At 43.2% G+C, this 26569-nt stretch overlaps 1 protein-coding gene across 4 annotated transcripts in view; it reads left to right on the top strand.

The window, feature by feature from the left end:
- The window catches only part of ARMH4 (armadillo like helical domain containing 4), a 115602-nt gene that overhangs the window by 16160 nt on the left and 72873 nt on the right, over window positions 1-26569 (top strand). For 3 of the 4 annotated variants that reach the window (XM_072115766.1, XM_072115764.1, XM_072115765.1), the window contains exons 2-5: window positions 4993-6096; window positions 14166-14363; window positions 16446-16646; window positions 21927-22190. In XM_072115766.1, the coding sequence (XP_071971867.1) occupies window positions 5034-6096; window positions 14166-14363; window positions 16446-16646; window positions 21927-22190 (1726 nt within the window). In that variant the 5' untranslated portion in view covers window positions 4993-5033. Of the gene's footprint in view, window positions 1-4992; window positions 6097-14165; window positions 14364-16445; window positions 16647-21926; window positions 22191-23221; window positions 23391-26569 lie in introns of those variants that run through there. The other variant, XM_072115767.1, reaches the window with a different exon arrangement.

Below are 26569 nucleotides of genomic sequence, written 5' to 3'. Positions count from 1 at the left end.
AAACGCTCCTCTTCTCTTTGTGTACACCCTGGGTTACAACACATTACCCTGTCACATGTCATTTACAATTTTTCTTCCATTTGCATGTGTTTTTTTTTTACCATCTGCTCAGAAAATCTCGCCTCCCGTTCATTTATGTGATTACTTGCAGCACATTGTTCTTCCTGATCATTTACCATCTTATCTACTGGTGTGTTTGCACTGGCATTTACACGTGCACTGGCACGAAACAGGTTAATATACTTCATTGTCAGCATTTACTGCATTGCAGTCCTGTTTGCAAGACCAAGCATAGTCCTATCTGCCTGCAGTGCCACTGTATGCCAGTCACAGGGTGGGGGGGGGGGCTGAAACATTGCATTGTGGGTCATCGTTCATCAGTAGGATGATAGTGTCTCCATGGTAACCCCGAGACACTAGCGCATCAGATCCATGCTTCATGGATTGCATATTGTTTACAAAATGTAAGGGCCTTTTTGTTCCTGGAATCTAAAAGTCCAAATATAAAATAATAATAATTCTTTATTTATATAGCGCACACAGATTACGCAGCGCTGCACAAAGCATGGCAAATTGTTCCCTGTCCTCATGGGGCTCACAATCTAATTAACCTACCAGTATGGTTTGGAGTGTGGGAGGAAACCGGAGGACCCTGAGGAAACCCATGCAAGCACGGAGAGAACATACAAACTCTTTGCAGATGTTGACCTGGGAGGGATTAGAACCCAGGACCCCAGCGCTGCACGGCAGAAGTATAAAATAGAATAATAAAAGAAAACAGGAGTTATGATAGCACTTGTGTATACTATAATGCTTTTATACATGCATCTTTTGTTTCCCTTTGTTGTGCCTAGAGAAAGTGAGTTGTTTCTTGTGTTGCTTTGGATTTGAGGAGTCCCTTGAGATGACTTCTTCTGTCTTTAGAGATGACATGTGGGAGTTGTCTCATTACGCCTACCATACCCAGACACAATACCCCCGCCACACAGGGAACACTTCCTATACTAATTGGGATTCTGTTTTCCAGAGATTGACTCTCAATCTTTTATTATAACTATTGTACAACCCTTAACAAAATTATTTTGTTATTACAGAATGTGTCAGTTGCTTATTATAGCCTGTGCCTATTTCCCCTCATTATAGATTGGTGACTTATTCTGAAGTTCCCATTGATTTTTTTTATGGCTTTGCCCTGTTTCTTATTAAAGGCCTTGAATATCTTGTTGCTCTTCCTATGGCACCCAGTGCCTCCCTCTGGTTGTGCCTGTCTGGAATAATGCAACGGAGTAGTGTAAAATATTAGGGGGAGATTTATCAGAAGTTTCTGAGGTAAAACTGTTCTAGTTGCCCTTCGAAACCAATCAGAGCTCAGCTTTAATATTATTAACAGCTGTGGGAAAATGAAAGCTGCGCTCTGATTTGTTTCCATGAGCAACTTATACAGTTTTGCTCTCAGGCCCTTCTGATAAATCTTCTCCTAGATATATAAAATTTAAACTTAAAGGGGTATTCCAGGAATCAGCTAATATGTAATTAGTTGTTATTTAAAATGTTTCTCCGCTTAGCTGAAAAATGCTGGTGACATAGACTGTAATGAACAATTAAAATGCTACTGGCCCTTTCATCAGTCTGTTAATTTCCTCCACGGGGAAAAGACACAGGACAGAAGATGGCCGCAGGTCACATGTCCACATCACATGTCCTGCACTTGCCTGGGCAGGTCATGTGATCATCACTATTTTGGCTGTAGTCGGTTGGTTGCATTGCATCCAGTATGGCCGGTGTTGTGGTGAGACGTCATCTCAGTGATGTAATGTGCAGTGATGGCAGTTACACATAGTTACTATGATAACAGAGAGGACAGTCTGATACATCATCACTGGGGGCAGAAAATAAGAAGGAGGAGGAGTTACTTAGAACTAAAGGATCATGGAACTTGTAGTTTTCAGTGGCGGCCATCTTGGTTATAACTTCACCTACTTTAGAGAGGCCATAAAATTTTGTGAATCATAAAATCAAACTTTTTAAGCTCCATTTTGTAACTAATGAGATTGAGTTTTGTTATATTAATTTTTGTATAGCATCATGGTTTTTTTTTATCAGACGTTCATATTCCCGGAATACCCCTTTAAAGACATCTAAAGCTCATAGGAATCATATAACCATAACAAATAAGCACTGTGTGATCATGTGATTGGTTAAAACGTAACTTCTTTACTTATAATTTGTTTTAACTGGGTGCTCAGAAATGCAATAAACATGAATTGTTGTTTAACCCCTTAACGCTCTGCGCCGTAGCTCTACGGCACAGAGATATAGGGAATGTATGAAGAGGGCTCGCGGGCTGAGTCCTCTTCATACAAGGGTGGGGGTTGTTGCATATTGCATCAAACCCCCACCGCTAACAACCGCGGTCGGTGCTTGCACCGATCGCAGCTATTAACCCTTTTGTTGCCGCCGGCAAAGTCACCGCCGGCATCTTTATTCCGATCGCCGCGCCCCCGAACGTCATCGGGGGCGGCGATCGGTTGCCATGGTAGCCTTGGGTCTTCATTTGACCCGAGGCTTAATGGCTTCTGCAGATTCGTTACAATGAGCCAGTCGCTCATTGTAATGAATGAGCTGCAAAAATGCCATATATTGCAATACAGAAGTATTGAAGTATATGGTAGGAACGATCTGACCATCTAGGGTTAATGTACCCTAGATGGTCTAAGAAATAGTGGAAAAAAAAAGAAAAGAAAAATTCAAATCACCCCCCTTTCGCTAGAACTGATATAAAACATAATAAACAGTAAAAATCACAGACACATTAGGTATCGCCGCATCCCAAAATGCCTGATCTATCAAAATATAAAAACGGTTACGGCCGGCGGTGACCTCCGGGACGGGAATTGGCGCCCAAATGTCCGAAATGCAACTTTTACACCTTTTTACATCACATAAAAAATTTTATAAAAATTATCAAAATGTCGCACAGACCTCAAAATGGTAGCAATGCAAAGGTTGGCTCATTTCGCAAAAAATTACATCTCACACAGCTCCACACTGCGCCAAAGTATGAAAAAGTTATTAGCTTCAGAAGATGGCAAAATTTTTTTTTTCTTTTTTGTACACATTCGTTTAATTTTTGAAAATGTATTAAAACACAATAAAACCTATATAAATTTGGTATCACTGCGAATCGCACCGAACCAAAGAATAAAGCTGAGGTGTTATTTTGAGTGCACAGTCAAAGTCGTAAAAACTGAGCCCACAAGAACGTGCGTTTTTTTAAAAAAAATTTCCACATTTGGAATTTTTTTTCAGCTTCGCAGTACATGGCATATTAAAATAAATAACATTACAGGAAAGTAAAATGTGTTACGCACAAAATAAGCCCTCACACAGGTCTGTACACGTAAAAATAAAAAAGTTATGGATTTTTGAAGGTGGAGAGCGAGAAATGAGCGAAAAAACCCTGCGTCCTTAAGGGGTTAATGCTTGTATTGTTTAGGGCAGTGGTGGCGAACCTATGGCACGGGTGCCAGAGGTGGCACTCGGAGCCCTTTCTGTGGGCACCCAGGCCATCACCAGAGATGACTCCAGGTATCTTCCTACAGTCCCAGACAGCCCAGGACTTGCTGTGCACTGAGGTATTTTAAAGTGACAGCTCTACAAGGGACTACTGGAGGAGTGGGAAGGTGTGGACAGATCTGCATTATCATTGTAGCTCCTGCTCCGGCCATGACAATTCTTCCTGTTTATGGGACTCTTGATGGAAGCTATAATGATCGTCCAAATTTCTTCTATTTTCTGCTTTATTGGTGTCCTCAGGTGCTGATATGAATGAAAGCTGTGACAGAGAAGGGAGTATAATTCACAAATTAAATTTCTGTGTTGGCACTTTGTGATAAATAAGTGGGACTTGGTTGTAGTGTGGGCACTCGGTCTCTAAAAGGTTCGCCATCACTGGTTTAGGGGAACCCCTTCACCCCTTTATTTCTAAAGGAAAAAAATATAGTGAAATACAAAGGTTTAACTTAAAACTGCTGGCCAAAATTGCCCCTTAACTGCAATATATTTGTATATGTGTATAGTCTTATTTAGTCTTCTCCTGTAATTAAAGATACCATATGTGCTCCCTGGGCCTGTAAATGACTGCACCATCTGCACCCCACCAAATTATACCCCTGTAGACAGGTTCCCTTTAAAACACAATTTTCCCAGTCTTAATAACTAGAAGGCAAGATAACCATGAGAAGGTGGCTGCTGTAAATTGGTACATAGGGGTTAAAAAAGATTGTTTTTACCATATTTTTATTGTGGGTTGGCATATGTTTTAAATAGATACTGCAGAGCTGGATCCTATTAAGAGGGAGATGTCAATCAAGAAATTAGAGAGGAAAAGCCATAAATTTTGTCATAAAAGCTGCACCAGGATGTTCTCCTCTAGCTGGATAATAAGATACAGCAGTGGAGTATACAGTACTGTGGGGTATACAGCAGTGGAGTATACAGTACTGTGGGGGGTACAGCGGTAGCATTGAAGCAATGACTTTTGTATCTGAAGGGGTCCAAAGGTCCTTCTGCTACATAAGCAAACATATAGATGATAGACTGTATATGGGACCCTGTTACAGATTTTTCTTGCTGTTGCTGTCATCTAATTTTTTTCAAAGAACTATACGTTATATAAGAAAGCTATAATATAGCCACATTTTTATTAGAAGCTTCTGGGCAAATGATTTATTTTCCTGGTCGGTGCTCATTATACTGCTGTTGAGAACACTACCTTTGGCAAACATTAGTTAGAAAGACCTTCTCTTCTTTTTTTTTCTCACTGTATGCCTGTAACACTCCCTCCATTATGTTTACTGTGCTCATTATGCAATATGAAGCATGATTATACTTAAAGGGGATTTTCTGGGCTGTTTCTGGCCATAAAACTCAATCCCTTTCATAATTCAACTTGTAGTTATACAAAATAATAGATTTCTTTCTTTCTTTTAGGATACTACTTCCTGGGTACAACGTTTGTCCCATCATCTGCCATGAAGAGGTCACTCGTCTTCCATATATGTGGGGTGCTATGTAGCATCCTGCTGCTTTCACCGAGCGCAATATGTCTTTCTCTCCAGAGACTGAGCAAGCAGAATATCCCTGAAGGCAACAGAGGGTTTGATGGAACAGTTAACTCATATTCTGATAATATTCTTCCACCCACTCCATCTGCCTTGGAAAAAGAAACAAATAACACGTCTTCTTATGTGACCTCATCAGACGATGTACTTGCTGCTTCCAATGTAACACAAAATAATTCAAGGCTACTAAGTAACAGTGCAGTGGATGAAATGAGCCCAGAGACCACTAATCTTGGTTTTATTATCGGGGATGGTCCCACTGGGCAGAGTAAGACTTTGATTGAGAATGGAATTCTCACCACTGCAGTTTCTACCACCGATTATATCCCAAGTGTGGCATCTCGTGTTAAAGCCAACAACGAGAATGATGAGGAGACGTTTTCTCCAACAGAAGAGACTAAAATGGATATAAAAGATAACACATTGGAAAATTCATCTCAGGTCAACACCATAGAGATGTTGACAACCAACCCAAGAACCAGCATTGTAGATGCTGATATTGACCATTCCACCATATCCTCTAATCTTGCTGACAAGCTGTTGGCCACAATCAACACTGAAATTCCTTCAGACCCTACCACAATGGTCAATACAAGTAATGTGAATGTAGAACAGACTATCCCAGAATTAGAAGAAGACTGGGATGATACAAAGGTTACAACCCAGAGTCCTAAAAGTTTAGGTAGGGCTGAGTTTACAACAATAGATCCTAAGCATCATATGGAAGAAGAACATGTTGAGGCAGCAATGGTCACCACTTCTTCTGGAATGACTGTTATATCTGATGATAAATCTGTCTTCAATGTTACAGACAATTCTCTTATTACTGAATCTGGAGTAAGGGTTTCTCCTGATTCTCTCAGGTCAGAAAACTCCACTTTTGAGTTAAACCCAATACTCAATGTTACTGTGTTCACACCCCAACCAAGTGTAGAGGTGAACCAAAGTCAAGACTTCTCTGCAGCAGACACAGGTAAGGGAAGGAAATAACGCCGGGAATGTGTAGAGGTAAAATAAAAATGTCACATCAGTCCGAGTTCTCTTGAATTGATGCTGTTTTGTTGCCACATCTCATAGTGCTTATACCTGGCTCACATTGCAACGACTGCTCAGGGAGTAAGCCATGCAGATGGAAGTCTCAACCACTGCTTGTTTTCCAGCTGATAGATCTATTGGATGAAGCAGGGACCGTTCCTTGAATTCTTCTGATTACCCTCAGGCAGTCAGTCGCTGTCACCACTAAGCTTTATTTTTCTGGGAAGGGAATTATTTTGTGTAAGGCGTAAGAAATGCTCACTGATTCAATTAACAGGAAGGAGATCGTAAAAGTCATGGCTGCCTGAAAAGATTAGATCAGACTTGTGATTTTTTTTTTGTGTTAGCTAAACCTGATGTTGTGCCATACAGAGCAGATAGATGGTTGACTAACTTTACTCACTTTCTTTTTTCGACATTATTGATGCTGAAAATCTGAAGTGTCAGCATGTTTTTTTCTCAGTTTATTTAGTTTTTTGTTGTAGGCAAACAGTGTATATTGTGTATTGCTTAGTACAGGATATTTGGGTTTGGTACAGGTTAATTCTACGCAGTGACTCTTCTAATGTCACAAATGTAAATGTGATGATCACAGCCATTAAGTTACTGCTGCTTCCTAATCACAATACAACATAATTTTATTTGATTCAATTGTTGGAATAGTCTGTTTTGCTCTACAAAGGGTCTCTCCCTTTACAATAATGGATCCGTGGTTCGTTGTGTGTGGCTAGTGTATCATTCATGTGTAAGATCCACTCACACCCGATGATAGCAGAAAAGACTGCAAACGTGGACAGGAATAGGAGCCGCTCTGAAATTTTTAGCTCTGCCATTCATCTCCGAAGGGGCAGTGGGAACCATGGCTTTGTTTATGAGCCCAGAGAAATTAATTTGTCGATGTGATAACCATTTATTCAAAGGAGAAATACAACTTTCTTGGGCATCTTTTGAAACCGCATTTTAGCTTCTTTATTTATGATCAAACAGACAAATGTATGTTTAGAAAGAGATTTGTCTTAAATGTGTTGGACACTCTATTACATAAGTTTCCCATGTGCCTATACTGCCTTAACAATAATCTTTGAATGTTCATCAAGTGATTCAGCATTCCTGCTACTTACCTTCGTGTTGTGTGCAGACCTGCTGTGATTCTTTGTTTACATGTCTGAACACTGATGAATAGGGGAAGCTGCAGCAGGAGATTATGATTAATCCTCCTTACCCCTCTCCCAGTCTCTGTCATTGAGGATGGACAGTGAAAAGACACAGTTTGTGCTGCCATAAGGATGGCCTACAGCAGAGAGAGAGAAAAAGTTCTATATATATGCAGAGGGCAGCATGGTGAGAACAAGGAAAGGCTAAAACTATCAAAGGAGGCAAAGACACAGGTACATATACATGCAGAGACATGTCTAATGGAAGAGATTTATTTAAAAGCCCTTTAAGTTGCTAAAGATTTGCAAACCATTTAATTCAGAGCTTAGTTATCAATCCTTGAAGCTTAGGGGTGTTTTTCTGTTTCTAGCAGAAACAAATTCATTCTTTACTAAATATCTAGGTGAAAGCTGCCTAAATACTTTTTAATAAGTAAACCCATATTAAAACTAAAGTCTACACAAAGATCGTCTTTGTAATCTTTTTGGGCATGGAAGCTTTGACACTGCCAAAGTTGCAGTGTATGTCTAGCGTGTAAAGAAAAATAAGGAAAATCCCTGTGTCATGCTCCATGCCTTTAGTCCCTGCAGGAAACCTTATGACATGTGCAACACCCTTGCCAGTACAATGGCAAGGGAGTAGTTGTGAACAGCGCCCTCTCCAGGTTAGGCGCTGTCTGAGGGAGTCATGAACCCTCTAGAACAGTGGTTCTCAACCTTTCTAATGCTATGACCCCGCAATACAGTTCCTCATGTTGCGGTGACCCAAACCATGTACAAGAATATAACGACTATAATACTGCCCACTATGTACTAGAATGTAACGACTATAATACCGCCCCCTATGTACAAGAATATAACTACTATAATACCGCCCCCTATGTACAAGAATATAACTACTATAATACCGCCCCCCTATGTATAAGAATATAACTACTATAATACTGACCCTATGTACAGGAATATAACCACTATAATACTGCCCCCTATGTACAAGAATATAACTACTATAATACTGCCCCCTATGTACAAGGATATATCTACTATAATACTTCCCCTATGTACAGGAATATAACTACTATAATACTGCCCCCTATGTACAAGAATATAACTACTATAATAATGCCCCCTATGTACAGGAATATAACTACTATAATACTGCCCCCTATGTACAGGAATATAACTACTATAATACTGCCCCCTATGTACAGGAATATAACTACTATAATACTGCCCCCATGTACAAGAATATAACTACTATAATACTATCCACTATGTACAAGAATATAACTACTATAATACTGCCCCCTATGTACAAGAATATAGCTACTATAATACTGCCCCCTATGTACAAGAATAAATCTACTATAATACTGCCCCCTATGTACAAGAATATAACTACTATAATACTGCCCCCTATGTACAAGGATATATCTACTATAATACTTCCCCTATGTACAGGAATATAACTACTATAATACTGCCCCCTATGTACAAGAATATAACTACTATAATACTGCCCCCTATGTACAAGAATATATCTACTATAATACTGCCTCCTATGTACAAGAATGTAACTACTATAATACTGCCCCCTATGTACAAGGATATATCTACTATAATACTTCCCCTATGTACAGGAATATAACTACTATAATACTGCCCCCTATGTACAAGAATATAACTACTATAATACTGCCCCCTATGTACAGGAATATAACTACTATAATACTGCCCCCTATGTACAGGAATATAACTACTATAATACTGCCCCCTATGTACAGGAATATAACTACTATAATACTGCCCCCATGTACAAGAATATAACTACTATAATACTATCCACTATGTACAAGAATATAACTACTATAATACTGCCCCCTATGTACAAGAATATAGCTACTATAATACTGCCCCCTATGTACAAGAATAAATCTACTATAATACTGCCCCCTATGTACAAGAATATAACTACTATAATACTGCCCCCTATGTACAAGGATATATCTACTATAATACTTCCCCTATGTACAGGAATATAACTACTATAATACTGCCCCCTATGTACAAGAATATAACTACTATAATACTGCCCCCTATGTACAAGAATATATCTACTATAATACTGCCTCCTATGTACAAGAATGTAACTACTATAATACTGCCCCCTATGTACAAGAATATAACTACTATAATACTGCCCCCTATGTACAAGAATATAATTACTATAATACTGCCCCTATGTACAAGAATATAACTACTAAAATTCTTCCCCCTATGTACAAGAATATAACTACTATAATACTGCCCCCTATGTACAAGAATATAACTACAATAATACTGCCCCCTATGTACAGGAATATAACTGCTATAATACTGCCAACTATGTACAAGACTTTAATTACTATAATATTGCCCTCTATGTACTAGTATATAACTACTATAATACTGCCCCCTATGTACAAGACTCTAATTCCTATAATACTGCCCCCAAGTTCTAGTCCCCCCCATCCTGCCCCCAGTTCTATTCCCCCTGATGCCACCAGTTCTAGTTACCCCCCATCCTGCCCCCATTTCTAGTTCCCCCTCCTTCCCCCAGTTTTCATCCCCCCTCCTGTCCCCAGTTTTGTTCACCATTCCTGCGCCCAGTTCTAGTTCCCCCTCCTGCTGACCCCAGTTTTGCCGCCCTCTCCTGCCCCCAGTTCTAGTGCCCCTCTTCCTGTCCCCAGTTCTAGTGCCCCCCCCCTCCTGCCCCAGTTTTGGTCCCCCCCTGCTGCGCCCAGTTCTAGTTCCCCCTCCTGCTGACCCCATTTTTGCCCCCTCTCCTGCCCCAAGTTCTAGTGCTCCCCTTCCTGCCCCCAGTTCTAGTGCCCCCCTTCTTGCCCCCAGGTCTAGTGCCCCCTTCCTGCCCCCAGTTCTAGTGCCCCCCTTCCTGCCCCCAGTTCTAGTGCCCCCTTCCTTCCCTCAGTTCTAGTGCCCCCCTTCCTGCACCCAGTTCTAGTGCCCCCTTCCTGCTCTCAGTTCTAGTGCCCCCCTTCCTGCCCCCAGTTGTAGTGCCCCCCTTCCTGTCCCCAGTTCTAGTGCCCCCTTCCTGCCCCCAGGTCTAATGCCCTCCTTCCTGCCTCCAGTTATAGAGCCCCCCTTCCTGCCCCCAGGTCTAGTGCCCCCTTCCTGCCCACAGTTCTAGTTCCCCCCTTCCTGCCCCCAGGTCTAGTGCCCCCCTTCCTGCCCCCAGTTTTAGTGCCCCCCTTCCTGCCCTCTGTTCTAGTGTCCCCCTTCCTGCCCCCAGGTCTAATGTCCCCCTTCCTGCCCCCAGTTATAGAGCCCCCCTTCCTGCCCCCAGGTCTAGTGCCCCCCTTCCTGCCCCCAGGTCTAGTGCCCTCCTTCCTGCCCCCAGGTCTAGTGCCCCCCTTCCTGCCCCCAGGTCTAGTGCCCCCTTCCTGCCCCCAGGTCTAATGCCCCCCTTCCTGCCCCCAGTTATAGAGCCCCCTTCCTGCCCCCAGGTCTAGTGCCCCCTTCCTGCCCCCAGTTCTAGTTCCCCCCTTCCTGCCCCCAGTTCTAGTACCCCCCTTCCTGCCCCCAGGTCTAGTGTCCCCCTTCCTGCCCCCAGTTCTAGTGCCCCCTTCCTGCCCCCAGTTCTAGTGCCCCCCTTCCTTCCCCCAGTTCTAGTGCCCCCCTTCCTGCCCCCAGGTCTAGTGTCCCCCTTCCTGCCCCCCGTTCTAGTGCCCCCTTCCTGCCCCGAGTTCTAGTGCCCCCCTTCCTGCCCTCTGTTCTAGTGTCCCCCTTCCTGCCCCCAGGTCTAATGTCCCCCTTCCTGCCCCCAGTTATAGAGCCCCCCTTCCTGCCCCCAGATCTAGTGCTCCCCTTCCTGCTTCCAGGTCTAGTGCCCTCCTTCCTGCCCCCAGGTCTAGTGACCCCCTTCCTGTCCCCAGTTCTAGTGCCCCCTTCCTGCCCCCAGGTCTAATGCCCCCCTTCCTGCCCCCAGTTATAGAGCCCCCCTTCCTGCCCCCAGGTCTAGTGCCCCCTTCCTGCCCCCAGTTCTAGTTCCCCCCTTCCTGCCCCCAGTTCTAGTGCCCCCTTCCTGCCCCCAGGTCTAATGCCCCCCTTCCTGCCTCCAGTTATAGAGCCCCCCTTCCTGCCCCCAGGTCTAGTGCCCCCTTCCTGCCCACAGTTCTAGTTCCCCCCTTCCTGCCCCCAGGTCTAGTGCCCCCCTTCCTGCCCCCAGTTTTAGTGCCCCCCTTCCTGCCCTCTGTTCTAGTGTCCCCCTTCCTGCCCCCAGGTCTAATGTCCCCCTTCCTGCCCCCAGTTATAGAGCCCCCCTTCCTGCCCCCAGGTCTAGTGCCCCCCTTCCTGCCCCCAGGTCTAGTGCCCCCTTCCTGCCCCCAGGTCTAATGCCCCCCTTCCTGCCCCCAGTTATAGAGCCCCCTTCCTGCCCCCAGGTCTAGTGCCCCCTTCCTGCCCCCAGTTCTAGTTCCCCCCTTCCTGCCCCCAGTTCTAGTACCCCCCTTCCTGCCCCCAGGTCTAGTGTCCCCCTTCCTGCCCCCAGTTCTAGTGCACCCCTTCCTGCCCCCAGTTCTAGTGCCCCCCTTCCTTCCCCCAGTTCTAGTGCCCCCCTTCCTGCCCCCAGGTCTAGTGTCCCCCTTCCTGCCCCCAGTTCTAGTGCCCCCTTCCTGCCCCCAGTTCTAGTGCCCCCCTTCCTGCCCTCTGTTCTAGTGTCCCCCTTCCTGCCCCCAGGTCTAATGTCCCCCTTCCTGCCCCCAGTTATAGAGCCCCCCTTCCTGCCCCCAGATCTAGTGCTCCCCTTCCTGCTTCCAGGTCTAGTGCCCTCCTTCCTGCCCCCAGGTCTAGTGCCCCCCTTCCTGTCCCCAGTTCTAGTGCCCCCTTCCTGCCCCCAGGTCTAATGCCCCCCTTCCTGCCCCCAGTTATAGAGCCCCCCTTCCTGCCCCCAGGTCTAGTGCCCCCTTCCTGCCCCCAGTTCTAGTTCCCCCCTTCCGGCCCCCAGTTCTAGTGCCCCCCTTCCTGCCCCCAGGTCTAGTGTCCCCCTTCCTGCCCCCAGTTCTAGTGCCCCCTTCCTGCCCCCAGTTCTAGTGCCCCCCTTCCTGCCCCCAGTTCTAGTGCCCCCCTTCCTTCCCCCAGTTCTAGTGCCCCCCTTCCTGCACCCAGTTCTAGTGCCCCCTTCCTGCCCTCAGTTCTAGTGTCCCCCTTCCTGCCCCCAGTTGTAGTGCCCCCCTTCCTGTCCCCAGTTCTAGTGCCCCCTTCCTGCCCCCAGGTCTAATGCCCCCCTTCCTGCCCCCAGGTCTAATGCCCCCCTTCCTGCCCCCAGGTCTAATGCCCCCCTTCCTGCCCCCAGTTATAGAGCCCCCCTTCCTGCCCCCAGGTCTAGTGTCCCCCTTCCTGCCCCCAGTTCTAGTTCCCCCCTTCCTGCCCCCAGGTCTAGTGCCCCCCATCCTGCCCCCAGTTTTAGTGCCCCCCTTCCTGCCCTCTGTTCTAGTGTCCCCCTTCCTGCCCCCAGGTCTAATGTCCCCCTTCCTGCCCCCAGTTATAGAGCCCCCCTTCCTGCCCCCAGGTCTAGTGCCCCCCTTCCTGCCCCCAGGTCTAGTGCCCTCCTTCCTGCCCCCAGGTCTAGTGCCCCCCTTCCTGCCCCCAGGTCTAGTGCCCTCCTTCCTGCCCCCAGGTCTATTGCCCTCCTTCCTGCCCCCAGGTCTAGTGCCCTCCTTCCTGCCCTCAGAAGGAACAGACTCCCAACTGTAGACAGCACTGTTTCAACTGTGCTGTCCCACTGGTTGGGTCTCCTCAGTACAGTGTAGGGAACTGGTTTTGCCGAGTAAGAGGCTTGTGACTAGGGTCAAGAAGTAAGTGTTCTCTTAAAATTACAGGGACATAAACTACCTCCACAACTCTTTGCATCCTTTAATCTTTCCACTGGAAGTTGTAATTTTTTCTGGTAGTAGGGAACCAAATTAGTATACTGAATGTTAACAACACAGATTGCTCAGCATTTGGGGAACCTTCGCATTCAGCAATGCTACACACACAGTGGATACAGTTTTTAAAGGAAATCTACCACCACAATCAAGACTTATAAACCAGGGACTTTTATTCATAGGTCCGGGCACCGGGACTGTGGTAAACTTCTTATATTTGTTATCCATTGCCTCCTTCCTTCTAAAATCAACTTTTTAAGATTATGCTAATGAGTCAGAAGGGCTCTGGCTTCACAGTCTGTTACATTACCCTCCCCCTCCCCCAGCATCCCCATAGTGGGAGGGGGAATGTACCCAGGCACAATGTGGAGGGGCTTGGGTAACCCCCCCTTAGAGCCCTTCTGACTCATTAGAGTTATTTTAAAAATTGGATCTATGAGTAAGTGTCTCTTCGTCGGACAGTCCGGAGCGGGGATCGCGACAGGACCAGGTAAGAAAATTTGTCCCTCTGTCTTCTTATTGAGGGTCTTGCAGTGACTTGTCCTGGGGCCTGTCTAGACCTGGAGTAATGATTCCAGGATACAGCTGCTCAGAGAGATCAAACCCCCACAGAAGTATAGAAAAATAGTTCTGGGGTACTGTACAGGCAATTATTGGGGAGATGCATTGTTAGATGGTGGCCATATATAAATCCATGTAATAATACAGATGTATACAAACTAGATGTGCCCAAACATGACCTGCTGATCCTTACACATGAGACATTCCCTTTAATATGTAATATTTAGGAACCATATCCATTATTGCTCAACATCTTACTCCACACTGAAGAACTGATTATTACTATCTGGTACTGATATAAATGTGTTGTCTAAATCTTTGCAGTCTACTGGTTTTGCCTTAAAGAAGTTCTCCATCTCTCTTGCTAGGTGTTAAACAGCTGACCACAGATACAAGCGAAAAAAGCAATGTCACTGTGACAGCTGCCATCTTGATGAATGTTACAAGTCAAGATACCACCAGGGAACCTGAAGTGACTGATAAAGTGACATATCCAGTGATGGATAATTCTACTCTGCACATGGAGATCCCACAGAATGAGAGTAATGATGGTCCATCAGCTGCTGGTAAGACCCCGGATAGTGAAGTCCCTAGCAGTGATGGTACAAATAATAATAATCTTTATTTATATTGCGCCACCAAATCCGCAGTGCTTTACACGGTCTGTAGATAGGACTGTGTGGAGATCATAGTCTATCTATCTATCTATCTATCTATCTATCTATCTATCTATCTATTTGTAGGAAAGAGGCAGCACTCCAAAGTATGTGGAAAAGGGTGAAGCGTTTATTCCATGTGCAACATTTTGGCGTTGTGGCACGCCTTTTTCAAGCATAAAGTGCAATGTGCATGTCCAAACATTTAAGGACCAAGCAGGTAGCTGATTGGTCAAGGTACATAGTGACAATAAATATGATACACAATAAAAATCAATACATATTTAAAAAAGATACATTGGGTATTGATATAAGCAATAGTAAATGTAACAGTGATATCATTTTTTGTGCAAACAAGCGTGTAAACAAACATAGTATAAAGTACTAAAATACAGTCCTCCCACCGGTGTCTCGACCCTGCCCACGTCTCCTCCTCTTCATTCATGTATAATCGGTGGCTCGTCTCCATCCACCTGTTTTTGAGCGCCAACCGGAAGTGAGAGCGCCAACTGGAAGTGACGTCATCTACGAACCGGAAGTGACATCATCTGAGAACCGGAAGTGATGTCAGTTAAGGGCGCGCATGTGCTCTGGACATGGAGAAGTTGCGGCGGCCATTTTAGATCAGGGCAGACCTATTCCAAAAAGCATCAAAGTGCAGTAAATGCATAGAGGTGTGTATGAATCAAAAAACAAAATTATATGGATCTTGGCGGTACCTGTAGTGAGTACATAGTGGTTAATGCTCACTCTATGGACTACCTGCCCGTCGGGGGGGGGGGGGGGGGGGGGCGGGGCTGATCAGAATGACCAGCCCGTTTCCTTTCAGGAATACGGTAGTGGTACCAAGGTCCAAAGTTGCATTTTTTGGGAAATTCCACCTCAATGCGAAGAAAATGTTGGTGGATGGAGCGAGTGGACCGGTGATCAGATGGAGACGTGGAAGAGAGATCATCAGTCGGATGGGGGTGGTAGTAAAGGGACGTATCTAACGTAAAAAGAGAAAAACACATTAGATTGGACATAAGGGTATCTCCCAGTGTAGGTCTACAACTATGATTATGAGAAATAAAGATATGCAGTATACAGTTGATACGAAGCCATATAAGAACAGATCATAACTCAAATGACACTGGTAAGGTTATATTCTATGTTAAGACCATGTGGTTGTAAAGTGTTGAGTCGGTGAATCCACATCAGTTCGCGTTTTCTCAATAATAGACTTCTATCCCCACCTCTTCTCAAGGGGGGAATGTGGTCAATGAGTGTGAAACGAAGTGTCCAGAGCACATGCGCGCCCTTAACTGACATCACTTCCGGTTCTCAGATGATGTCACTTCCGGTTCGTAGATGAAGTCACTTCCGGTTGGCGCTCTCACTTCCGGTTGGCGCTCAAAAACAGGTGGATGGAGACGAGCCACCGATTATACATGAATGAAGAGGAGGAGACGTGGGCGGGGTCGAGACACCGGTGGGAGGACTGTATTTTAGCACTTTATACTATGTTTGTTTACACGCTTGTTTGCACAAAAAATGATATCACTGTTACATTTACTATTGCTTATATCAATACCCAATGTATCTTTTTTAAATATGTATTGATTTTTATTGTGTATCATATTTATTGTCACTATGTACCTTGACCAATCAGCTACCTGCTTGGTCCTTAAATGTTTGGACATGCACATTGCACTTTATGCTTGAAAAAGGCGTGCCACAACGCCGAAACGTTGCACATGGAATAAACGCTTCACCCTTTTCCACGTACTTTGGAGTGCTGCCTCTTTCCTACAAATATCTTGACGGACCCCAGCCAAGGGTCCTACGGCTGCTGCACCCTCGCCTGCCTGTGCTGCTTCAGACTCTCCTTCTTGTATCTATCTATCTATCTATCTATCTATCTATCTATCTATCTATCTATCTATCTATCTATCTATCTATCCATCTGTCTATATATTTAAATGTATATTTTCTTACCTTTGTTTGTTCTAGATTTAAATCCCTCATCCAAAGATGAAGAGTTTCTGGCTACTTCAACATCATCTGTTCCACTAATGGCCACCACAGAGGCTGAATCGACTTCTATCGTCAGTACAGTCACATCTATGTCTCATGTGAGTGTAGATATTCCCCCAACCAGAAGAATTATCACCACCACAGCATCGTATGGGCTGGACAGGATAGAATCTGAAGGTAGGAGTGATACATTCATGATCAGTCCCACTGTCTCTCTTTAAAGAATCCACAGGATAAATGATTCCTTCCTTATTGGTGGAGGTCCGGAGAATGGGTTCCCAGCCAGGGTTGGCTCCAGGTTTCAGTAGACCCCTGGGCAACAGAGACTCAGTGGGCCCCATAGCAGTGAACGCACATAATGGCATTCAAAATTCAGAAATGAAAACAGTCTCCTGTTCCCTAAAATATTCCCAAGTTTATCAGCCCCGTCATGGTTATTTGAAATAAGCCCCCCTCACACCCTATGGATTCATTAGATACAGCCCCCTCACCCCCGAGGATTTCTTATGTTGAGTCTTATGTGGACCCCCCCAGCAGCTCTGGGCCCCGGCACTCGTCCAGGCATGCCCAGTGCTGGCGCCGGCCCTATTCCCAGCTACTCCTTTCAATGGAGCAGCAAGTTGCACATGCACACCCGACTCTCTTTGTACTGTATCGGACTAAGGGTGATGCCACACATGGTGTTTTGAACCCGTTTTTGGTCCATTTTTAAGCAGTCTGTCAAAAAATGCATACGTTTTTGAAAAACGCATGTGTTTTTTGAAAACGCATCCATTTTTGACCAGTTTTAATTAAGATAATTGGAAAAACCTGTAAAAAAACGGCTGCGTTTTTTGACGAACTGCTTAAAAATGGGCCAAAAACACGTTCAAAACGACATGTGTGGCATCACCTTTAGGGAGACAGCCAAACACTGTAGATGGCTCCATAAAGAATCAATTGAGTGGCATTGTGCACGCACCAGCCTTTTTTACCACACAAATCTGTAGATAGTGTTAGGTAGCAGCCCAGATATCTTTTGTGTTTTACTAGTGGCAGCAGGACTGTGAATAAAATGTAGTTGTATTCCAGCATTGTAAATGGACTTGGAGTACTGTTGTGCAAAAAAAGTTCAACTAAAGTATTTCCATTCAAGTCTGTTGTTCAAAAGCAAATAATAAATACATATTTGATTTCTATATTCAAACTGCTGAACGGCTCCTCCTCTCTGCTGTGATATCTAACCAGAAGCCTGCTACTGCTCTGATTCAGAGAAGGGGCCGTGCAGCAGTTTAGCGGAAAGATCTCACACAGCGGTGCACCGCAGAGCTCCAAGTCCAGCTACAATTTTGGACTACAAATGTATTTTTCACAGTCCTACTGCTACTAACAACACATACAAAGGTATGGTTACACAGATCTCAAGTACTGCTGCTTGACACTGCATGCCACTGTATATGTTAATAAACTACTGTTAGATTCCATTTAATGCTCTGTTTACAGGGGGGAGGCTGGATACTGTTCTTTGGATTAGTGGGGTTCGGTGGCATAACCCTTTTGAAAGAGTTTCTAATCTATGACACATCAGAAGATCATTTTTACAGATTTTGCCCTTAAGGTTGCTAATAATAATAATTAATTATTAGGTTATTATTATCACAGTAAACTTTTGAGGCACTGCCATGGTTTCATGATGAGATCTGCAAAAATGACAATGAAGATTCACGCCAGCCTTATTATTACAATGTAATGAATGAGATAGTTGTGTGACCCTGACCACCCTGTTATGCATTGTTGTATGATATAATAGGATGATGAAGTATATAATTCTTTCACACACTGGTGTAATATACTTATATTGTAACTGTGTGTATTCCTAGTAATCCTGGATCATATCTGCGCTATATTTTATTTCACACCTAAGCAATTTTTTTAAAGTAGTGTATCTTTTTATAGCGCTGCCTTCCAGTGCAGTGACTTCATGAAGTGGTTGATTACTCTTTGCCTCAGGCAATACCTACAAGCCTCTGGAATAATATTAATACCAGAGTCAAACTGGGTGTTACACTGCAAATCCAGCAGAGGGCTCCACAACCTAAGATACTGACAGAAATGACTGTAGAAATATTCCATCAACTAAAACAAGAACTCCAGGTTTCATCGGGATGAAAGCATCAAAACTGCTTAAGTAAGTTTTGATGGTTTTTATCCTCATATAGTAACTAAAAAGAATTTTGTTTTCAAGTGGAGCCTGAAGTCCTGGAACTTATTTTAGTTTTACTGTATGCACATCCTGCCGAGATTTCCGTGCATCCTCAAGTCTAATGATTGTGACCAGGTTCATCATAAATATTACCGTATATACTCCGAGTATAAGGCAAGTTTTTCAACACAAAAATGTTCTGAAAAATCCTAACTCGGCTTATACTTGAGTCAAGAAAAAAACCAAAAAGTGTTGGCTCCGTGTCTCGGTCCGCTTGCTGACATTCTAATGTGTGCGACGGACCGCATGGGGACACGGAGCCGATGTCGGAGCCGCAATGGATAGAAGAGGACCTGGGCAGGAGGTGTCAGAAGGTGCTGGGTTCAGGCAGCTGCAGCCTTTGTGTGCCTATGTCTCAGTCTCCTCTCCTCCACTCTCAACCAGGAGTGATGGGAAGTGCGGTTCTTTTTAGTATGTTGGCTCATTAGCCTCTCCTCACTAAGAAGAGGCAGCTCTTCTGGTTTCTGAATGGCTCCCTATTAAATATATATATATATATATATATAGTAAAGTTCAAGTCCGCACAGCTTTGTGGAACCCCTAAGGAGGGGGGGAGGGGGGGGCTTTGGTGATCTTATTGAGGCAAGGCTTGAAAAAGGTGTCCAACACTGAATCGTTGCCACTTGCCTCAATAAAGATTACCAACTTTTGAATTCTACCTTTGGAGTGCTGCTCGCTTTTTCCAATTTATATATATATATATATATATATATATATATATATATGTAAATTTTAACCTTTTTTTTAGGTTAAAGGGGGCGTGGTGAGCTATTTAGGGGCGGGGTAGAGTGAGCCATTGGGTCACTGAGGGAAGCCAACTACCGTCATTCACGCGAAGGAACTATCAAAAAGCTTCCTCCCCACTTCCTTTAATGAGCAGTGAGCTGGAAGGGGATGGAGATGCCGTAGAGTAGAGGAAAAATGCATGAGGAGACTGAGACACAAGCACGCAGGCTTCGGCAGCTTCCCATTCCTGGAATTTACCACACACTACTGAGAATTCTGAGAATGATATTAACAAATTGATCATAACATTCTCTATTCGGACCTGTCACCAGCTAAAAATGACATTCCTGGTAGCAAGTTCGCCTTAACTCTTTACAGGCAGTCTCTGGATAGTCTTAATTTCCTCAGAGCGATGAATAATCAAGGCAAAAAAATTCTAGGTATGGAAAGAGTTAATCATTAGCCCCCCTTATCTTTCTGAAGTGGAAGGAACCTCAGAATGCTTTCAGATACACTGCTCAGTGCTGGAGAAAGAAGCAGAAAATGAATGAAGTAGATTAAAAAGTTTACTATTGACTCGCTCTATTTACTTTTGAAATTTAAAAAATGTGGAAATGATTTAGTTACTCTTTAAGCCCCATGACTGCAGAATTTACATTCTGCAGCAGGTGGGTACAAATAAGATTGTAACACCAATTTGCATGTCAGTATGCATGTCACATGTTCTATGGGAAACAAAGAAAATATATTTTGATAATTACCACCTTAGAGGGGGGTATTTATTATTAGGCAGCCCCCCTTCCTGTCTGTCTTAGGGTGCTTGATGCATTTGATTTATTAGGTGTTATGTGGCAATTTTACAATTTTTTAGGTGCAATAAGTCGCAACCCATTCTTATGTTTTCACTATGCCTGATGGTGACTGGAGTGTTTTTTTGTGAGTTTTTAGGCACAAACCAATAGTAAATCAAGCACCAAGATCTGGAAGTAGATGAAATACAGAGACAAATGAAATGCAAATCGTGTTTACCGGTGTCATAAAAAGTGCCGTATCTAGAGTTTTTCCCATAACCCTCCCTCCACATCACCTTTTACTATTATTCTATGGCACATAGGGATTTTTATAATGCACAATTTATAGCACATAAAATTAAGCAGACAGCAGGAGATCCTATGCAATTTCCCAGCATTCCTTGCATTTTCACTACAGCGAATCTTAATTTCGTCAGCAGTATTTCTTTTAATGAGGTGTATATGAGTCATTTGGTCTGCAGTTTTCTTATGACTGGCACCACTTTTTCTTTTTATTCAGCTTTTGTTCAGTTTGCTGGCTTGCATGCTACATCTTTCCTCCAGCCGTGCAGAACTGCCGGAGTGGTACGTTGTCACTCAGCTGTCACCCTGCCATTACTCCCCCCTAACTGCTCTGCTGCCTCATTGATCCCTGTCTTCCCTTCCCATCTAACATCTGCACCATCTGTACTCACCATTTCTTTCCTGATACTACATTCAGACCTGTCAAGATAAATCCAAGAAAAAATAGGTCTGAATGTTCCAAGGAGGAGTTTCCATAGACACACATCACATATTATTTTAATTCTTCATCTCATTCACATTATGTCTAATGTTATTTATATTATGTTCATTGTTTTATTTTATTTATGAATTTTAGCATTTACGTTTTACCATAATCAATCTATAGCTCTGACCACAGTTCATGAATAGAATGCTAGGATTACAGTAAAGACTGACACACGAATGAGCAAAACAAAGGATATAAATAAGTGTTGGAGCAGATGTGAGGGCCTTGCATACAGTACAAGTTTATATGTCATGTAGATGTGATAGATAACCTCTTTGGGAGCTACATTTGTGGCTATTAGGGGCTATTATTTTGAAGCATTTGACAGGGAGTCTGGCAGTTCAAACAAGCACAACTGCATTGTATAGGACACTTTAGAAGCTTTTCAGATATACCTTACTTATTTAACAGCAATCTATTATTTTAGAGAAAATAAGGGTTTTAATTTTATTAAAATTTGCTTATCAGTGCACCAGAGGTGGGGCGGTGCCGGCTTGTGCAGACATTTTCTTTTTTATACACTGCCCAATACGTGTAACTGTGCCCCTTTGCGCAATAATTGTCTGTAGAATTCTATATGCAGTTAGCTCCCCCCAGTGGTGACATTGTGTATCTAGAATTTATAGAATTTATTATATTAATCTGCTGTATACTTGCATAGCAGTTTTTCTTGACTCTTCCATATACTTGAACAATTGGGAAGAAGGGAATCAGGGGATGTCAACAGCTCTGGCATTGGTTTAAATTAGCATTTTCAGCTATGGTTTCCCTAATATATTTAGGCACCTGTGTAAAAAAAAACTCCCTTATGAAGATATATTACCAAATTAATCAACACATGGTGGCACAATTATGACAGGTATATCACAGGAAGCTCTCTGATCTTTTTATTGTTTTTGCTGGTGCAGAAAGAGATGAGGAGGATGAAGATGAGGAAGATGATGATGATGATGATGATGAGGCAGATGAAGACGATGATGAAGAGGAGGAGGATGACAATAAAGATAACGACTCAGAAAGCTCAGAAAAGGATTCAGACGGTTTACTTTTCACTCTCCCAGGACTGTCCTCTCAAGAACCTCTTGAAGATGATGGCAATGTAGCCCTGATTGAAGGAGCAGCTTATCCAGTCCCAGACACCATGGAATGGGAACAGCAGAATCAGGGGCTAGGTAAGAAGTAGCAATTACTATGTATGTACAATATTGAAATAGCGTTATGTCGCAGTCATACAGATTTGGAGGTATTGGCCTTTGAGTAGTAGTAAATTTGATGATGAGGCTTTAGGAAGTCCCATAGAAATCCACCACTCCACTGCTTGTTTTGTGCATTGTGCAGCCCCATGTTTTCATAATTTCTGGGGGTCTATCTCATCAGACATTTGCCCCATTTATTTGGATCAGCGCGCTTCAGCCATCCTTGCTTTCGAAAAAGAAGTTCTGCAGCAGCCATTTTATATGAACATGCTACTGTAAATTAATAAAACTCGACTGGCACCTTTGGGCATTTACATGGTCACTGATGGTTCTTGGTGTCTTCTTAAAGGAATTCAACCATCAAATGAATCACGATAAACCAGGGACACTTATTCATAGATCCAGGCACCGTGACTGTAGTAATATTTTTATATTTTTTACCCATCCTTGACCTCCATCCTTGTAAAATCAACTTTTAAAATTATGCGAATGCGCCAGAAGGGCTATGGGAGTGTTACTATAGCCCCTTCATGCTGCAGCTTCAAAGGCTATTGCACTGCGCAGGAGCCCTTCTCCCTTCCACTTTGTTTTGACACTTCCTAAGCTTCAGTGAAATTAAATCAGGCAGAGGGAGGGGGGAAAGTGGTGGGAGAGCAGAGAATGAGACACCGTAACAGCTGCAGCAGAGAGGTTTTCTGGTTACACCTCCAGTACCCTTCTGGATCATTAGCATAATTTCAAAAGTTGATTTTAGAAGGAAGGAGGCCATACATAACAAATATAAGAAGATTACCACATTCCGGTGGCTGGAGTAAGTGTTCCTGGTTTATCATGCCTGATTATGATGGTAGATTTCCTTTAAGTACTTATAATTGATGGAGCCTGGTACATTATCCTACACTTTACTGAAATATAAAATTACTGAGATATGATATGTCCTCTGCAGAGTAACTCTGCTGTATATAACAGCTTGTATTAGTTTCCAATAACTGGCTGTATCCTGGCAGTGGACAGAAACAGAGATCGGCCAAAAATGTGAGATCACAGACAAGTGGTGCCAAACAGCAACGACCAAGAGGAGGATGCCGAGCACACGAGGGGACAATACAGAGCAGTGTGATACATACTGGCATCAGGTTTGCATTGGGTAGCAATATGGAATTTGCACATCCTACAGGGTTCTTATCAATTTTGAAGTCAATCTAACAATAAAATATTCAGGATAACAATTCCCTACAATAATTTTGAAAGCGGCTTCAGATCTGACCCTTACATCTTTCCGTTAAATGTAGACACTAGAGGGCAGCAGCGGTCTACACCACACTGAACATGTTGCAGATTATTGTTATTCTCCTGGCCACCCAAAGGACACCCCTGTGGGGTACAAATAACGATGTCACTTAGTGAATAGTAGACAATGTGGGTCATGATGTGACTAGTCTAGAAGTGTATGTAATATGCTGCTGTACCATACATGACACCCAGGTATAATATACTCTGTATATTTATTTAATTTGCTGTGTTAGATTTTCTATAACTGGATCGTTTCACCGTTCCAGCCCAATAATCATTCTCTGCATGAGCCGTACATGTGTCGCACCACCGCGTATCATCTGTATTATCTCAGCCTGACCTTGCTCGTCCTTATATCTTGTCACAGTTATGAATATCATCAACTTTCAATTGTAGCAAAGAAAAGAAAACTGTCATGAATGAGCTTCCCAGAGGGTATTCGGAAATAGAAAGTGCTCTGAAATAGACCAGGCGTCTAATTGCCTTAAAATACCATAAAGCAGCATATAGGATAGGAGTTGTATTCAGCTGTTGTGTAATAATGGACAATAGTCACTGCAAGCAGGAGATAAGAAAAGACGCCTTCAATGATGACTTAAGTTCAGTAAAATTCATAATGTGACTTATTGCGTAGAGGGATAAGAGTGAATTGAATGTATTCGAGAACTTTTCTGATATACTTTACTATGAAAGGTGTCCAAATCTTATTCAACTGTGATTAATTATAGATCAGAGAACTGATTAACTTGCGGACCAATGCCCTCTGGTCTGTTCTTGTCCCATAACTGGGTCAAGGAGGTGCTTGACTAGAGCAGGTGATGAGCATACTTAAATACATAGTTACAACCAAGAGCCACACTGCCTTAAAGAGAACCCGTCATGCAAAATAACCCCCCTAAACTAAATATATTTTCATAAACTGCCATTAGAGAGCATTGCCTCTATCCCTCCATTGTCCCTCTACATGCCTGTAAACCTAAGCAATGAGGTCCTAAAGCTGTATGCAAATGACCTGTGAAATGTCCAATGAAGCATTAGCATATTCAAGCTGTCCATCTTATTCATGAGTGGGAGGCACAGCCACACCCCCAGTGCATGACTGACAGCCTGTATAATGATGTGAGGCTGTATAATGATGTGCTTCCTGGTGCTGGTGGCCACACCCCCTGCAGCCTGTGTGTGCATGTGTGTGTGTTTAGGAAAGATACAACAGCTCCAGGCAGCCATGTTATAGCAGAACATGTCAGATTCATGTGTAGCTGATGTCTGTGTCTCTCACCTGTATATAAGGAGGATGCAGCATGTCAGCAGATGCAGCACACACACTAGCAATGCTTTACTATACATTACACACAGACATGAGCAGGGGGAGGAGAGGGGAGGGGTAACAGGAGTGACATCACTGCCTCTGACCATGTGACCAGCCTCATTTACATAATAAAAAATTGATGATTTTACAATGAATAATGTATGAAATGGCTAGATAAAGGCTGGGATGGGATCTTTGTGAGCTGCTCCAACAGGTAGTAGTGACAGAAATAGTGACACAGACCTGATGACAGGTGTCCTTTAAAGGGAACCTGTCAACAGAAATCAACTTAATAAACCAACGACCAGTATGTTGTCAAGCATAGTTACAGCTTCCACTTCATGCTCCTTTCATGCCCAAATGTGGTGGCATCATACAAAAAAATCAACTTTGAAGTCAGATGTAAATTGTTTGCATAAAGTCAGGGAGGTGGAGAGTGTAGCAATGAAGTCAAGCTCTCCCCTTCTCCAAATTTTCCCATCACTGTAATTTACACGCCTGCATCCCAAGACATCACTAATCGGATCTACTAAAGTCTGTTGCATGATGTCAGCCCCAACAAACGGGACATTCTGAGGCACGGAGAGCTTCACTGTAGTGCTAAACTCTCCACCCCCATGACTTTATACAAGCAATTAACATCTCGCTTAAAGGTTGCTTTACTGTACAATGCCACTTTGATGGCCCATGAAAAAAACATGATCTGGAAGGGGTTAATTTGTTTGACAAAATACAAGTACTCGTTTACTGGGTAAACTGACAGATTCCCTTTAACCATAGGCAGAACTTAAAGGGACTCTGTCACCATGTTTTACCCCACAAAACTAATGGCACTCTTAGGGCGTGGTCACACGTACTGCTAGCACTGCGTTTACAAGAGGGTGATATACAAATGTATATCACCCTCTACCCTTCTGTGCTGTTGTTGTTTCATACAAGCCTACAGGCTCTTAGTTATATTAGTAACAGTGTTGTATTCAGTGTATTGTAAACTACATGCTGCTGCTGACAGGTTCCCTTTAAAATATTTTCGGCAAATAATCAGGATTGATTCACTGATGGTGGTACCTTGAGAAAACAAAAAATGTAATTAAAAAAGCATTTTCATGTTAAGGCATCTATAACAACATTAAACTCTATACAAGTTATATAATCACTTTAATTCTAAATCCATTTAACTTCCATTTAAGTGAATTATTGATGGGACATGTCTTTACATTTATTCGTAGTATTTTTAGTGCTCTAGTAGTAAAGCCCTAAATCTGAGGGTTCACAAGATTTCATTTAACAGTCAAGTTCTGGAACAGACATTATAGTGAAGACTATACACAACGTAGCATAAGATGATCTGTAATGTTTTACAAATATTCGTGGGAATATATCTAAACCCTCAGTGATTTCTATCTCACTGCAGGTGTTATCTGTGAAAGAACCAAAAGTTAGGGTTTCCCTGCAGCGCCCCTTGAGGTTTAAAGAGCTATTACAGTTTCTGCTTAAAGGGAATCTGACAGTCCTTGTAACTATACAAAGTCATAGACAGTGTTAGGTAGCAGCCACTGAAATCCTTGTAACCAGACATTTATGTATGTTCTTAGTAGATGCAGGACTGTGACAAATGCATTTATATACCAGGATTGTAGATGGACTTTGGGGGATTGGGGAAATTGGAGGAGTCCCCTTACACTCCCGTGTTCTTACATCTCTGCACTCTAACATCTCCCCAGGCCATCCCTGATGCTGTAACCAGTAGCTT

The sequence above is a fragment of the Engystomops pustulosus genome, chromosome 7 (assembly GCF_040894005.1).
Source record: "Engystomops pustulosus chromosome 7, aEngPut4.maternal, whole genome shotgun sequence".
Lineage (NCBI taxonomy): Eukaryota > Metazoa > Chordata > Amphibia > Anura > Leptodactylidae > Engystomops > Engystomops pustulosus.
The sequence above is the reverse complement of the archived record's forward strand: the minus strand, read 5'-3'. Positions and strand labels throughout refer to the sequence as shown.